The sequence below is a fragment of the Dermacentor silvarum genome, chromosome 1, assembly GCF_013339745.2.
Source record: "Dermacentor silvarum isolate Dsil-2018 chromosome 1, BIME_Dsil_1.4, whole genome shotgun sequence".
Lineage (NCBI taxonomy): Eukaryota > Metazoa > Arthropoda > Arachnida > Ixodida > Ixodidae > Dermacentor > Dermacentor silvarum.
In genome coordinates this window covers 27872338-27889368 of record NC_051154.1, presented here as the reverse complement: position 1 = coordinate 27889368, position 17031 = coordinate 27872338, and the positions used below count along the sequence as shown (strand labels likewise).

The 17031-nt window shown below is 46.8% G+C and overlaps 2 protein-coding genes across 2 annotated transcripts; both read left to right on the top strand.

Moving 5' to 3' along the window:
• The first annotated feature begins 2852 nt into the window (after window positions 1–2852).
• LOC119449554 (homeobox protein MSH-B) lies at window positions 2853–5560 on the top strand. Its single transcript, XM_037712749.2, has 2 exons — window positions 2853–4506; window positions 5069–5560. The coding sequence occupies exons 1-2, from the start codon at window positions 3888–3890 to the stop codon at window positions 5482–5484; spliced, it is 1035 nt and encodes a 344-aa protein (XP_037568677.2). The 5' UTR covers window positions 2853–3887; the 3' UTR covers window positions 5485–5560.
• A 341-nt stretch (window positions 5561–5901) lies between these two features.
• On the top strand, window positions 5902–9102 carry LOC125944025 (uncharacterized). Its single transcript, XM_049663943.1, has 3 exons — window positions 5902–6085; window positions 7383–7564; window positions 9013–9102. The coding sequence occupies exons 1-3, from the start codon at window positions 6031–6033 to the stop codon at window positions 9100–9102; spliced, it is 327 nt and encodes a 108-aa protein (XP_049519900.1). The 5' UTR covers window positions 5902–6030.
• The last annotated feature ends 7929 nt before the right edge of the window (window positions 9103–17031 follow it).

Sequence of the window (17031 nt, the reverse complement as noted above, 5' to 3'; positions counted from 1 at the left end):
TACATTGGGCGGCCCGCCCGAGCCCGATCAAAACTTTTATGGCTAGACCCGGGCCCGGCCCGGGCCCGGAAATAATCTACGTTACCCGCCCGGCCCGGCCCGCCACCCCTTTACCTTAAGCCCGAGCCCGGCCCGAGCCCGACTCGAACCCGGCCCGAACCCGGCCCGAGACCGAAAAATACATGTTTTTCAGAGTTGAGAAGCCCGAGAATAACTCGCAGAAAGCCCGAGCCCGGCCCGGGCCCGCGTCAAAAAACCCGAGCCCGGCCCGGGCCCGGGTCAAAAAGCACACGCCGTGCCCGAGCCCGGCCCGAGCCCGTGAAAAAAGTCCTCTACCCGGCCCGGCCCGGCCCACGGGCCGGGCCGGGCCCGGGCTTTCGGGTAAGCCCGAGCCCGTGCAGTGCTCTAACCTGCAGTGTTCACCAGCCTCAGCTTGTGCGGTCACCTATAGTGGGTTTCACAAATCAAATAGCCATAACTTTGTCGCTATACAGTATAGTCAATTTTGTATACGCAAAGTATTTCTTTTTTAATTCACAATGCGGCGTCGGCTACTCCTTGTCTTATCAAGAGTTTTATACATGTGGTGCTATCCACTCTGTTATTCTTGTGCATGAATATCCTATATACATAAAACGTTCTGCAGTGTAGATATATGACATACACATATAACACACTGTTCATAGATATATGGTTGCCGACTCAGGCAATGAGCAACTCAGGCAATGAGCAGAGGTAATTCCTTCAAATCATTTCCGAGACCGCTGGTATCGCGGTGAGCAGGTTTTTAATCACGCGGCATTTTTCGTATTCTGCGCGCTATATACGTGTAGAGGTCGGGAAAAAATAATTATGACGTAGCACGCTGAAAAGGACTAGATGACGTGTCTAGGACGCAATAACAGCTTTCCCGTCGGAAGCCACAACCTTAATTAAAAAATGTTAAATTTGTTTAATCAATCTTCTCTAGTTATTCAGGTAATTATTAGACAAAAATTATCATGGTGGTGGAAGAGAACTAATGACCGAACATCCATGGTCCCATAACCGCGCATTCAGCTTTGCTGTGCAGTTCAGCTTTGCTAGAACTGACACTTATAAGTATTCCTTTTTTCCACGCACGGTCTTAGATTGGAACGAATTAATCCAGACATCTTAATCTCTCTTACCGCACCGAAGTATCACTGTTGCACCATTTCACATCTGTTATTGTAGCACTATTATTGCACTAATCTAGAAACAGATTCCGTTGTTGTTTTGTATTCAGTTGTATTATATCTTATTGCACTAATCTTGAAACTGATTACATTCTTGCTATTTTGCGTTTTATTATCTATGTTATTGCGTTAATCTTCAAACAGTTTGTATTGTCGCTTTTTGTAATATGACTGTTTTTTGAAACTATACCCACCTGCTTGGACCCCAGGGTCTGCAGTATGTAATAAATAAATAAAAAAATATTGTATAACTTTTTGGGCAGCGTGGATATAATGTTGTAGCGCACTCCGTATACCTCGTTACGCGAGTGGTTCGACACTGCTTAGAAAACTGATGCTGCAGCAGATTTTTTGCTTCGGCTATGCATTTATAACTCTTATTTACGACGACGATGGCGAAATCGACAATACCAGAGTCACTGAAAAAGTCGCAGTGTTCAAAAAACGTTGTGTTGCTTTTCAGCCTCTGCTGTGCCAAGTTTGCTGCTGCTTGTGCACTGCGTCCAAGAGTAAATTAATCGGTAAGGAAGTGCGCATGCACCCCACAAAAGGTGTGTGTCCAGGGCAAACATTTAAAAAATGCGTTCCATCTCTCTCTCTTCTTTCTTTTATCATGAGTGAGTGACATAACTTTATTTGAAATCCGGCGATTGGGAGGCCCGGGCCTGGGGCTGCCTAGATGACCACTGGGAGCTGTTGCTCCCGCACGGCATCCATGGCTCGCTGGACGGCCCAAAGTTGGTCTACAGGAGTTCTGAGCTGAGTAGCGTGGCCGACCACTGCGCCCGTAGATTTTCCGGGGAGACTGCCATTTTTTCTTGACATACTTTACATCCCCACAACATGTGTTGAAGGGTGGCTCTAGCAGACTTGCATAGCTTGCATATATCGCTGGCGTATATCTCGGGGTAGAAAGTCTTTAACTGCACGGGAGTCACATAGGTTTCTGTTTGTAATCGCCTCCAAGCAACGGACTCAGTTCTGTTCAGTTTAGTGTGAGGCCTGTTTGGCCTCACAGGCCTCACACTACTGTTTGGCCTGTGAGGCCGTCCTGTTTTGGTTTTGGTTAGTCGTTCCACCTGGGATGTTTGTCATGGCTGCGAATTTTTTTTATTGACGTTCACAGGTTTGCAAATATGGCAGTTATGACGTTCTTGATAGCTTAAAAAAAAAAAAAAGAGCACGCATACAAACGACCATACCGACATCAAGCAAATGTTCTTCAAGGCTTATGTCTATGCGTTTATTTTTCTTCTGAAAGTCCAGAGCTGCGGTGCGCGGAAACCGTGCTGTATGGAAGGGTGCATTCATTTTGTGGATTTTCCTCGGAGACAGATGGGGAAATATAGTGATGAGCTTCGGGCGAAAGCAACAAACTTAAGGTTTTGTTTAAAAAAAAGCAAGGAAAAAGTGTAAAAATAAAAATAACTTCAGAAAGAGCTGTATATACGTGTTTTACGTTTTGAACAGTCAGTATATGCAAGAAGGAATCACGAAGTCTGCGATTTATTAGCAAGTGCCACTGAAACCATTTCGGTGCATTTCAGACTCCCCCACCTCTGGTCTGTCTTAATGAAATGTTTAATTTATTTTTCGGCTTTGCTATAACGTGCAATACAATGGAGTCGCGTTTGCTCTCACTTGCCGCGTTTTGCGCATAAATTTGGAGCCTGAGTACAACAGTAAATCACCGAAATATCAGCTTTTCCTCAGCGGGGCAGGGAAAACGGACAGAAAAACCGTAAGCAAGCTTTTAAGTTGTAACACATTCGGTACAAACTTTGCAACGCGAGCGGAAAACTACGGGCTCGTTTCTCTCCTAAAAACAATATCAAACACTTTTGACATCGCGTATATTCTATACACGCGCTCTTCAAGTAACAACTCAGTGTTGATCGGTTCCCATGGTGACAGCTTTATTAGTTCCCCGAACCCCACGTCGCCAGACAAGACTAATCACTCGATCACTTGCACATTCGCGCTGTATACGCTTCAGACTTATTGAACTGGGCTATCGGCCCGTCCATCGTTCTCTTTTGCTGCCAGAAACAGCGCAACAAGACTGCGTACAATCGTCGCTGACAGGTGCACGCAGAGCTCACGCGGCCGCTCAATAGCCCTTCGCTTCCACGGTCGCCTCCTCGCCCGCACACGTAGCTTAATGAAAAGCAAGGAACGAGTCCGAGAGGCCGTTTCTCATCTCCGCAGTCGGCCTCGCCCCGTCTCTCATTACCATGGGAGATATCTCACTCGGCACACAAGCCGGGCGGAAGAGCTGTCGCTCATATTTGCGAGACAAGCCCGATCGCCCACCACGATGGCTCGGGTCAAGAAAGCGGCGCCCCGTTACAAATGCCCAAGGGCGGACAGATTTCATTATTAAAAGGGCGGAAAGGGAGGGCCGATCGACCCGGCGGCGGTGCGTGCTCCGCACGGTACCGCACGCCGAGGAGAGCGAAGACACTCGACGCTAATAGGATTCATCGAAAAGGTATCTGCGCCGTCAATCACCCGTCGACCCGGTGATGCGGTCACCTGCGCCCTCTCCCCGCGCGCCGCACCCTTCGTGGAAACAATTAGCGCGAGGCCGAACTGGGCGCAGCAGTTGGTCATAATTTGACCGCAGGGGCCGCCAGAGCCACCCCAGCGTCGTCGGTTGGCACAGGGAGGATGCCCGGCACGACAGCTTCATTACGGCAACATCGCCGGCGGCCCAACGGCGCGCAGGACTCTGATGAAGTGCGGCGGGGCCCCTTGTCTCCTCCGATTGAGCCGTCACCTGGCCACTGGGTCAGCGCGGCGGCGCTCCCCAAATTAGCTGGCAGCGTCCCCGCTCAAAGCGGCGGGCAATTGCCGGAATGGCCTCCTTCGCCGAACGGGGGAGGAAACGGGCTCATTAGGGCGACCCCCCAGCGCGGGGAGGAGCCTCCTTCGAGGGGGGCGGAGCCTCCGCCGGAGCGGACCAATGGGAGGAGCGCGCGGCAGCTCGGCGCACGCGTGGCCCGGCGCCGGGCATCGCGCGCGGCGGAGTCCCGCGGGCCCAGTCAGAGCATCGGTGTAGTCGTGCGGCCAGACATGACGGGTCTGCAGCCGGCCAAGAAGCTGACGCCGTTCTCGGTGGAGGCCCTGCTGGCCGACGTTGTGACCAGCGGGCCCAGGGACGTGCAGGAGGCCCAAGTGACCAGCTCGTCGAGCAACGCGGAGCACGACTTGTGCCTGCCGCCCGAGCAAGCGCTCCACTGGGGAGCCGCCTGGTTCACGCGATCCTCTCCCGCGCCCGGTCATCTCGGTGAGTGTACGCACGCGTTGGAGCGCGTTCCGCGGCACTTGTGCATTTAGCGGCGGAGGTTGCGGGGTCGCGGCCAGTCTGATCGCCGGTAACCCCGCAGCCTCCAGTGACGGGACCGCCCCGTGCGTTTTCTCAAACGCCTATTGCGGCTCAACCGCGTGCTCGACGGTGACAGCGCCGTCAACGACTGTGCCAGCGCGTAGCTTTACGGGACAGCTTATGTGTGATGTCTTTTCTTAAGGGCATTCTGGCAATCACATGTGTCCACAATTCCTGCAGTGTGAGGTGATATGCTGATACGGCATTGCCTTAATGGCTTTCTGTGGCAGCATTTTGATTGCTGAGATCGCACAATCATATAGTTGTCTTGAATTTACTAAGAGGCACCTCTGTTGTTTTAGTAGTATACTGGTAGGTTGGTTTCGGAATCAGATAGTTCGCCGTAGGAAATCCGCTGTGATGCTATAATATATGGTTCGGACAGCGAGGAAAGCGCGCTGCAGATGGTGGAGCCCAGTGGCGAGGTGTGTGTGTGTGTGACCGTTGCTCTCGTCTCGTGCAGAGACCCCCGGCGGTCCGTGCAAGCTTCCGACGCCGGTCAAGTGCCAGCTGCGCAAGCACAAGTCCAACCGCAAGCCACGCACGCCGTTCACGACGCAGCAGCTGCTCTCGCTGGAGCGCAAGTTCCGCGCCAAGCAGTACCTGTCCATCGCCGAGCGCGCTGAGTTCTCCTCGTCGCTGAGCCTGACGGAGACGCAGGTCAAGATTTGGTTCCAGAACCGGCGTGCCAAGGAGAAGCGGCTCAAGGAGGCCGAGATCGAGCGGATGCGCATGGCCGCGCGGCCCCCCGTGCTGCCCTTCTTTGGACCGTTCGGCGCGCTGTGCCCGGCGCCCGGCGGGCTCCACGCGCCTGTGTTCGCGCCGGCCGTGTTCGCACCGTGTGCACCGCCGCCTGCCGAGCGACAGCCGCCGCCGTAGTCACCAGTGGGAAAGAAGACCACCTCCTGTAAATTGTAAATATCTGTACATAGCCCGGACCAGAGCGCCCATTAAATTATTTTCCTATAAGAGCCCCCTGCTCCTCGTGCATATACTATGGCTGCTGCACTCTGAGCAACGTGTCCCACAGCTAACAGCCCTCGCGTGACTTTATTGCGAGGTCTCGGCGGTATGCAATCTGTGTTCATCCTAAACAGCTACAGGTGGTATATGTCGAGTGAAAATATGTGCGCGCATATCTGGACATATATAGTCCCAAGAGGTTAACGGAAATGGATGTATGCATGACATGTGTACTATAATGCCAGAGATGACGAGGGACGTTAGGCGTGGGACCTCTTCGCTTACGCGCGCTTGAGTGCAGAGCTTATATAGACGGTTTTCAGCAACGGCGCACGGGCGCGGCCATGTTTGATCACGTGATTGCGCCGGCATGACTGGCCTTGGGTTGAAGGCCAGCGAAGGAGCCGTACTGCTGTAGTCGTGGGCGACGGTGCGGCAAGCGGCGTTGTTTCGGGTCCACCGATGGACAGCGGCTGGATCGACGACACAAAGCTCTGGCCCATGGTTCAACGATCATGTAAGTGAACCATTGTTTGTCATTTTAACGTTGTATGTGCTCGCGCCGGAGCGCTCTGGCGCTCGATCATCGTGCATGCGCGTCGCTCGTTCGCGCCGAGCGATTCGAGCTCATGGAGGCTTCTTGTGCGGCGTTCACGTCAGTTCGCTAGTTCTTTTTCTTTTTGTGGTTAGTGCGGTGTGCTTAAGCTACGATCTGAGCTGTTTGAAGTAGTTGCCCAGCCTCTCGCGCTTTGCTTGACGGCCTCGAATGTGTATGCTTGAGCGCCGAGTGAAAAATCCGTGTCCGCTTGTGTATTGACGTCTCGCTCGCTGGTATTTTAGCTTCCCACATACGTTGAGGTAAGCGTTTGCCTCGATACTGGTGCACTGATCTCTGCAGAATTCACCAGTGCGGCGGGCACGCAATAGTTTCGCGTAGTTGACTTCAGAGCGGCAGATTGTGATTGTTGGATTGAATGCCCCCGAACGGGTGTTGTTTCATAGTAAAACCCCTGTCACACGGGCACGTTCAATCGCAATTGAGCCTCGATCCGAATCCAGTCGGTCGTGATCCGCAAATCGTAATCGAAGTGTCCGATTTCGATCGGAGACCGACGTAAGCAGCTTCTAGCTCAGTGTGACAGAAAACGAGGTACAACGATAACGAAAGAAATCCGAAGAAATAACCCTCTAAAAAGGCCGTTTTATTTTTTATGCACGTATAATTTTGAAAATCTGTGTGCTGCGTCGACGCCATGCACGTAGTTCTGAGATTTGCAGACGATCAGAATCAGCGGACGTGGCACGTCGTTTACCTAAAATACTGAATGAAAAAGTAATTTTTCTGAAAATTGATTTGTACGTACCTTTACTACCGATTAGGCACGTTTATTATTTGCTTCGGACTTAGTTACACTTAAAGCGTTAGAGCCCAAACAACACGCTCCTGATCCTTGAACTGTGTAGTAGCGATCATTTTCGATTGCGATCGAAAGAGGCCATGTGACAGGGGCATAACTTTGGCTAGCTGTAACTCAAGCGTTTTATAAATGAGAGGTCCCGTTTCAACTTTTCAAACTCTTCATAGGAGAGCAACACCAGCTTAGTAATCAAATATGTATGAATTATTGAAACTCCAGAACTATAATTTATAAATCCAAACGATCAGTTAATATTAGACTGTATCTATCGTGTTATTTTAGTTCTTTCAAACATCTGCAGATGTCTTGAGGAGTAAATAAAAAATCAGCTTTATTTCATTGCCATTTTTTTTTTTCATTCCCGCAGTACATACAAATGTTTCTCCCCTATTTCAGTTGTCAACGACTACATGGTCAAGGCAATCGACCAAGATGGGAAGGCTGCACAGGACTACAGGGGGTTTGCAGAGGGCATCAACCTTTTTGACAGTGGCAATGTTGGGAAAGCTTTTTGTCAATCCAAGGATGGCATCTGCAGCATAAAGCTGTGTTCCAAGCTGCAGTGTTGGGTAGGGATAGTCCTTGGTTGGACGCCCATCAACAAAGTGAATAGAACATACCTGAAAGAAAAGGGTTATTCATGTAATATTTACAATGGTTTGCTTTTATTTGAACGTAAGAATAAAGGAGTCCACATAAATAAAAAGCACGCACATGGGTAACGCATGCAGTTCTTATTGCAAACTGCCACAAATGTGACAAAAAAAGGCAATAGCAATGTGCTGCCAATGTCTTTTCCATAATCACAAATAATGTCATAATTTCACAGTGTCAAATAATGCCACAATTTCGCGATGTCAAAAGATGCTACGAAAATTAAAGTAAATAATATATATATATATTCAGCATGCGCTTTGGGGGAACCCTGAAAGACACAAGGCAGAAGGAAACAGTTGATTTGTAGTTACCACTACTTTAAAAATAATGTCAAACTGGTGAGTTTGAAATTATTTACTTTTATTTTCATGGTTTCTCTTGACATTTACGATAAACAATACGATAAACAGGCAACCAACGCTTCTAGCGTTGTTTAAAACAATAATTTTGTGCTACAGCATCAACACAGCTAGCTTTCGCGCACCTGTTGCTGGCCATAAACAACGCCAGGTCTACGTTCTGATCACACCGTGCGTCCGATACAGCAGCGAAACCAACATATGTAAAATCAGACGCGCAGACAGGAATTCGTCAAGCTTAACGATTTAAACATGCGATGCAGATAGCACTTTTCCAATCTTTTCTGCAGGAGTTCTCACCGCGACAACTAGTACGCCTTAATTGGCACCGATCCCGGCGCATATATATCACGCACGTGGCGTGTAATTTCGCTTAACGATAAACATCACTGATAGCAGGTGACTGTTCCAATACGATATCGCTAATGCTTGTGTTCTGCCACGGAAACACCTCACGGTGACCTTAATGTATAGCAAGCGCAAGATGGGAAAAGTTTATACACTATTCCGCAAGCCGAGCGCGTTCGCTTATTCGGTACTATGATCTGCCGCTTACTCTTGCCGATGTGCCTTAATTGAAGTTCTTTCTCTGTAGGTTCGCTATCCAGCATTGTCGGGTGAGCTTGTTTTTCTCTCCTTGAGGAAATCGGTGCATGGAAAACGGCCTCGGGCACGGGCAGTCTTGATGCAGCTGTGGCGCGTGTATTTCACACATCGACGTGTTCCACAGCTTAATGTCGCCATCACAGTTTTTGCATCCGACCACAGCACACATTTTCCCTCTTAATCTCCACATGGAGCAGAATATTGTTCGACGTTTGACAAACTGCGCTTGTTAAACGCCGCTGGCTACGCTTTCGCGACTGAGCAATGGTATACATATATAGTTTCGTTTGCGCGCCCAAGGCCAGAGATGTCCAACACGCGCGGCGCTCCGGTGGCGCCATCTGATTTCAGTTGCACAAACCGGCTGCTGCAAATCGTCTATACGTGTCGTGTCTCGGCGACAGGCCCCTGGTTCCTCACCGCCGCACGCGCTCGAGCGCTGTGCACGGCTGGACCGAGCCAGGGAGCCGAATGTGCGCGATGGCTCGTCATGAATCAAACAGCTTGGACGCGTGTGTGACTGCTGTCGCGCCACGTGTGGCCGCAGTCGCGCACGTCGCTGTCGTTGAATGATTGGCACACTTGAAAAAAGAGTGGCATGCGCGCGAACTCGTACTCAGTTAAAATCTATACATTAAACGAAAAGGCTCAGTTTTAATTGAACGACCTTTATTGCACATTTTACAGAAATTGCCAGTATTTGCATGAGTGCCTATGCAGGTTATATATAGGTGGAATAGCGAGGGAATTGATCGAGGGCGCTCATCAAATCATTGAATGTTCCTGACAGCTATAGGAAATCGAAGGCGACGATTAAACTAAAAAAAATGTCAGACTCACTGTGCATGATTTCCGATCTCTCTAATACGGGAACTGTTATTGTTCTGGACTACGAGAGAAACGAATCATGCCAGTTTTTGCTCTTTCACAGTTTCATCTATATATAATGCGAAGTGTGTATACATTATAGTCTGGTAAAGAAAGTTCTTGCCAAGCTAAAGCTTGGTAAAGCAGGCAAGGATAACACTACAGGTTTCGCACGCATTCAAGAACGGCGTTATGTTAAATACCTTGTGTTTTCTCATTCAGAGAACGGCGACATACCTCCATAATAAGTCTTCCTTATTTCGTCTACATACAATGACAACCAAGTTCGCTGTGCCCGCCTTTCTGAATGTTTAAAGGGCACTCGTAACTGTAAAAAACTGGTCTCTCTTATCTTATATCGTCGTTGATAAGGTGTTATAACCACAATTCAGCTTTGTGCATGCCTATTACAGATATCGAATGCTTGCACACTAGAATTGCTCCGCAATTAGCGCCCGTTAGACGTTTTTCCACATGACTGGCATGCATGACACGAAATAGCCGACGTTATGGAGCTGAGCATTATTTGCTGACAATATAATTTGGGCGCAAGAGTAGTTCTTGTGTTTGTAGCCAAGGAATCAATGAAGACTGATTAATGAATATTCTTTATGTTCATTTGATTGCACTACACGAAACTTTTGCATGAAACATCATGAGTCGACAAAATGTCGGCAGTCGTCAACAAATGAAAATCGGTGCTGCCCGTTTTCCGTAAAGAGATTTCGTTACAGCAGTAGTTTTATTCCATGGCCTACAATATGGTGCTTAAAACTCACGAGGAACTGGTCGCTATATCATGTGCTGATTACGAGGCCGTTAATCCGCGCGCATTCGGCAACTTCAATTCAGAGCATGCGTCCAATAGGCGCAGGTGCTCATCCATCATTGATGACAGGCTTATTTTGTGGGTGGCTTGATAGTTTCTTCGCTCTTATAGGATAATTTGGTATACAATCGTAAAACTGTGGCAATGCGCGTGTCATTTTTTCTTTTTTCAGCCATTGCTGTCAATCTACTTTCTCACCTTTAACTAACTGGTGAATTTAGTTTTATTTTGCTTGGTTCCATCGTCCAAAAGTTGCAACTAGACTTTGAGAGCCGCATCATGGAATACTGCAGCGTGCATCGAGATCTCGGTTACGCAGTCGTTTTTGTCTTCCGCACGCGTGTCAGAATGCGGCCGCCGATGCCTATACAGTGAAGCACATATAGAACGGCCGCTGAGCCACCTTGGCGGTTGCTGCAATTATTGCTAATTGGTTAATTACTGCGTAACAGGCTTAGCGCGCTGAACAACAACAAACAAAAGTTTTACGCTTTGATTTATGCCCAGTAACTTTCTCCATTCCTGTAGCCTGACCTGCGTATCTACGGATATGTGTGTTTAACCTGGTATCTGTGACTTATACGCTCAGTCGAGGCTTGCTAAACGTGTAATCGAAGTTTGGAGCGAGCTGAGTATGTATGCAATCAAGAAATTACTGAGGTTGTGTCTGGATCCGATTGGCATCAAACGTATATACAAGATTCAAAGACCGTAACTTGCGTCAAAAATGAGTTATCGTTTTTTTCAGACAAACATGTGCAAGCGAACAAATGCATGCACCTGATGACATATGGGATAGATATAGATTTATATGAGTGCTTCCAGGAATTATGAATTCAAAACGAAAGAAAACATGCAGCACGCCTTCTTTTAGCTATATAGTTTTCTAATAGAGAAAATAGTGTTTACATCTTATGCCTCATAAGATGTAAACGTAATCAGGATGTGATGAGTATACATATACAGTCGCATCAACCGGCTCATCTCTGCTTGAAGTGATCCATCTTCATTTGTTTGGGATAGTTAGATACCAACAGGTCTCACTCGTCTAAGTCATACTTTCGTTGAACCAATCAGTTGTGATCCTCACGAAAATCTGCAATTGTATATAGCGCTCGGAATTTGCCACCACAGTTTTGTTTAAGTATGTATGTGTAAAATGACCGCGTAAATTGCCAGGACGCTTCATTCAGCTCTGCTGTTTTCATCTAACTGTAAGATGAAAACGTCCTTCATGCCATCAAATAAAAGTTTTGTACCTCCAGATAGTTCGTGTTGCTAAAATGATGCGGGTGCTAGTGGGTACGTTGGTTGTTCAGGAACTAAGTTCGCAAGCAGGTTCGTGCGTTAGAGTGGCGCGTAATTGTCGGGCCCTATATATAGTGTCCTGGCCTATCGTGAACTGTACCTATATATACGTGCCGTGTATGCGCAGCTGAATTCAGCGCCTGGCGCCAGATTCATCTTTCGTAAGTTCGATTTGCCTTTGGCTGCCCGCCTTCGCTAATGATATGTCTGGCATCCGGATATACTAAAATTCTTTCTTACGAAAAATTCTAGCGTAAGAAGTTTTTGTGAATCCGGGCCCTGATTTGATCTGGACTGCTTTATTTAGACGGATAGTGCCACTAACGGTACTAAGTTGATCCTCTTCACTACATGGAGGCTCGCAACGAAGAGAAACAACTTATATATAGTGAGCGACTATATCTGCGTACGTGTGCGTAGTTGCCTCCGTGTCTCTGGGCATGGCTCGTGCATCTGTTCGCTATACAGGGTGTTTCAGCGAACACTTTCAAAACTTTTTAAAGGTTGCCTGTGGCTGATAGGACAATTCTATTTCATGAGCTGGTCCGCTCGAAGAGGCGGACATTACTTGCACAAGAGATTAAAATGCATAATCGACTAATTAACAAACCAATCACTAATGAAGTTTTTAGCTAATTACCTTATGGCCCATATTGCAATTCACAAATTCACAAAAGTAAGTGGAACGTCAATGCATTTCTCCGCAACGTTCGGGAAATAATATATATCGAAACTGGTGTTATCCTGAGAATTCGTTACAAGTGGATCCACCTTGCGAACTCCACGCGGCTACAATTTGTAAATTGCAATATGAGCCGTAAGGTAATTAGTTAAAAACTAAATTAGTGATTTTTGTTGATTAGTCGATTATGCATTGCTATTTCTTGTGCAAGTAATGTCCGCCTCTTCGAGTAGACCAGCTCATGAACTAGAATTGTGCTATCTGCCACAGGCAACCTTTAAAAAATTTTGAATGTGTTCGCTGAAACAAACGGTATATAACTCTCAGCGTGAGCCACCTTCCGAGAAGTTTTACTTATTTAGTCCAGCTGCATACGCAGTGTACAGAGTATATACCAAAATGGAAGGAAGCGCCAAGTTTGCGCTTATGACGCCAGTAACTTTCCTTTTAAATTCGTTGTTGTAAAGAGAAGCTTTATTAGAGGAATTTTTACCACGAGAACTGTACCACACAGCAAATAGGACTCGGCGAGTGAGGCTCTTACTTTCACGTCGTTTGCAGGACTCTCTGTTCGAACAAAGATGAAGTGATTTCCTTTCATATTGACGTGTGTAAAATGTAATCGCTGTAGCCTCCCCCCCCCCCCCCCCCCCTCGCGTATTCAAAGCAACCAACGAGCAAACTAGTATAGAAGGGCAGCGACAAGGCTGGCCTCGAGATTGGCATCGAGTGACCAAGGTTAGCGGACAGCCGGAAGTTCTTTCTAACTGAATTGAGTTAACGCAAGGTCTTCTCTTGCCGTATTTGGCACGTTGGTTGTATATGTACATTGAAGCCCCGAAAAAAAAATTAATACAATACACATCCTGCAGCTCACACTTTCCACACGTGTGGATACAATGTATTACGGTTCAGCGCACCGCATGATGGCTTTTTTACGTTCCGGACAGCGTGAGCGGGACTCCTTTATTTGCGCACTTTCTTCTTGAACAGGCTTGCCTTGAACAGACATTTTGCCGAGACGCGCTGTGCGGGGAAATGGGAAGCTTATCAACTGTGTTTCCGGAACGCTTGCTTAATAGCCGGCCGGGACGATATATCTTCCCTGAATTGAGCCAAACTCGCCGAGAGAGCCGTTAGTGCGCCTATCGATTACTTTGTTGACTGCATCGGGGCAGATGGAAATGAACCGTGAAGTCTGGCACATGAGGGGGTGGATGTGCGAAACGGCGCTTCTTGAAATCCAGTCGACTGCTGCGCATCGAGTGAGAAAATAAATAAATAAAAATAATGAAACAAAAAAAAAAAGAAGGAAGGAGGTGGCAGCGAATTGAAATCAAACGCTGATCGGTTCGAGAATTGCTGGGCAAGTTTCTAAGTCGCTCGCCCAATGTGTCTCCGCCGCGATTCAGGTTGCGTTTGCGACACTAATAACACAAATAACCAGTTTGGTTTTTCATTATCTCGCCTGCGTAAACACACAAATCCCATTGATCGATTAATGAAGCGATTAAAAGTTTCAAATTAATCGGGCTAACAATCAATGCCTTGTCCTACTTTGTTTGTTTTTTTGTTTTTTTTTAATGTTATGGGCGAGAAATATACGCAACGGAAAGACTGCTGTCCAGGCACGTGTCGAGTGATATTCTAATATGTAGTGTTTGCGAACAGCTGTATAATATATATATATATATATATATATATATATATATATATATATATATATAGGGTAATGCCGTTGCTTTCCACGGTGTTCGGCGCACCGCGCAGAACGATCTCGTTGTGTGCCTACCTCTATACAGGCAGATACGTAAATGGGAAGGCGCCATCGGAACAGATGAACTTACGAAGGTATTAGTGCGTGTTCAATGCGTATTGTTGCGGTCAAATAGCGAAACGCACTCACTCGTTTCGCATAAGTCATAAGGCGCAACGGCTCGTGTATATACCATGCAGTGCTTCGCAAATTTTGATAATGGCAAAGTGTGCTCATTGCAATTCACACGTGCCGGCAAAGTAGAGCGTGTAACTCACTGACTTCAAAGAGCTCTTCGAATGCCATAGGTGTGTGTACTATGTTGATGTCTTTAACCTATGCTGTTCCGATGTCTTTAATCTGCGACAGAACTTATAAAGAATGCATGAGTGTTTCTTCCATTTTTCGCATACTCTCTATACTTAAACTGGAACTGAACTAGAACGCCTATTTGCATTTTCGCGCCATGTGCGTATATGTGCGTCCGGGCGCTCCGCGACAACAGCTATAGTTAAACGCGCTGCGCACCGATGCCACATCTGACTACATAAAATAATCACACGCAACAATGTTTTCGTTTATTCGTGTCTGGTTGGTTTTCGATTTATCATGGTATTACACTGGCAATTTTGTCCCTATACATATTGCAATGTAGGCATTTACGGGGATAAATTTTTGTTTGCACCGATACATGGTCCTAAATATGCTTAGCTGCAGACTTTATACTCGCGTATCTCGTTATTGCTCTACCATTGAAATACATTTGTTGTACCCGGTAATGTTAATAGATATATCCATAGACATTGCTATACGTGAGCACAAAAAGAGTGTTCACTCTTGTCCCGGGTTACAAAGAACAAGTAAGCTTTTATCCTTTGTTGCCAATACCGAGAAGGACAGAGCATATATGAAGGAACGCCTCATTACTTGTTGATTAAAATAATTACTCCAGTTGGTGGTCACCCGTTCACAGTATACGACAGTATATATACATCGGCAGTTAAGACACAGCAACCTTCTCGAATGGGGTCACATCGTATTAACCAGAATACACGGATCAGTGACAGGCGTCCAGTCGAGTCGACGCTTGCTGAAGCCTTGAATCGTGATTCACTTATAACTTTGTCTTGCCAGTAACAGTGAGTGTCATTGATTCAATACGGCATGTGACGGCGCTATCTTTTGTAGTTTTGTCTCCAAACAGCGGAGCAAAACACTTTTTTATATTGTTCATAACTGAGAAGAATGACATTTTTATTTATGAATAATAGTTTGTTTTGGGCAAGCATGGCAGTCATAATAGGGGTAGTGTAAGGAAGCTGTATCTAGACGCGTAGAAATTGGACTTTTCGCAAGCGCAGTTGTTTCCACGCACTTGTGGAGGAGGAGCGAAGGTATTAGTTATGGTTTGCGTCGTTCGAAACCACTAATTTCGCCATGAAATTCAAACTGGCAGTATTGGTTTATGCACCTAACAATCCCAATGAATTATTAATGGCATTCGAATATTATTTTACTTAATTTTGAATAATACTCCTTGCATACGATACCACCGATGGTAGATTTCTTGCACTGACTTGTCATGACACAACTGTCCCATCAGGACAATACACTGTCTGTACAGCGTAATAAACAACGTCACAATATACTCTAATGATATAATAATGAACAAATCTTGTGGCGTGCTCTTTACGCGAGCCCGTACACAGTGACGTCATCATCCGATTTCACGTCTTTTTCCGCTGCGACCTTGCGAATTGCGGTTGTGATCGCATCACTTTCACACCCTAAAACGATATTGAGATCGGGGTCACCATTTGTAGCATACGTGTGAAGGAGGCAAGGAACCCATCACCCCTTCTCCGTATAGCATGTGGGTCATCGTCGCGGAAGAACCCAAAGGTAAGTGCGGACATGTCATTTCGTCGCGTCCACTTCTGCTGCACCAACTGATTCCAATCTGGTGGAGGGCGAATGTAGCGCGGAGAGAAGAAATACGTGACGGGGAGCGTTGTTTGTGCACGTCGTGGCCTTGGCGAGGCATCGCGTGCGTGAACGCAATAGATGATCGGTCACACTGACCCACGCGATGCAGTCGGCGTTCACGAGAAGAAAGACGGAGCAGAGAAAGCCAAGCATCTGTTTCACGTTTTCTATTTAAATACTTCCACCAAGCCATGCTGGCTTTCAGATGGCGACGAAACTTAATATACACACTCCAGTCAATAGCGACAATGCTGTCCGCAAGCGAAGTTGTCGAATTAAGTTGTGCACTTCAGTGTTACCCACAAGCTGACTGTATACAGATATACAGCATATGAGCGCCTCTAGGCGGTACATGGATGATACTTTAACAACAGCAACAAAAACAAAAAACAACAATAAAACAAACGAACCGATCGCCTTTAACGTATAGTACACAATGCACAACTAACTTCAACCGCTGACGAAGGTTGAAGCCGCTTTGCTCGCCACCCACAAGGAAGGTAGATAGTTGGAAACGTTGGTTCGAACTTTCATTAACCGATGACATACACGCAAAGCACACATACAAATAAAAACACCGCTCACACGGCCACCAGTGTTTTCTTATTTATTTTATTTTTTTACGTGTTTCAGCAGACGACATTTTTTTCTAAACCAGATGTTTATCTCGGCATCATGCGAAATGCGCGCGAGCGCGATCGTTTAGAATTGTATAGCTATCGTTAGAAAAATCATTGGATTCATTTCTTGGAACCTTACGAAGTCGCGTGATCGGTCGGTCATCAGACACAGGTGGGTAAGGGGGTCCTTTGATCTATCGTTGCTGCAAAAGGGGCCGCGCACTATAGGGCTGATATTTTATAGCGATGCCTTACCGATATACTAATGCCTTTTCGCGCTCGGTCAGTGATCAGAGCGACGGTCCGCTCACGTTATCAACGGGATCAGCCGGCCGTGAGCGGCGGATGATAAGACTATAGTATAGAATAAAGCAT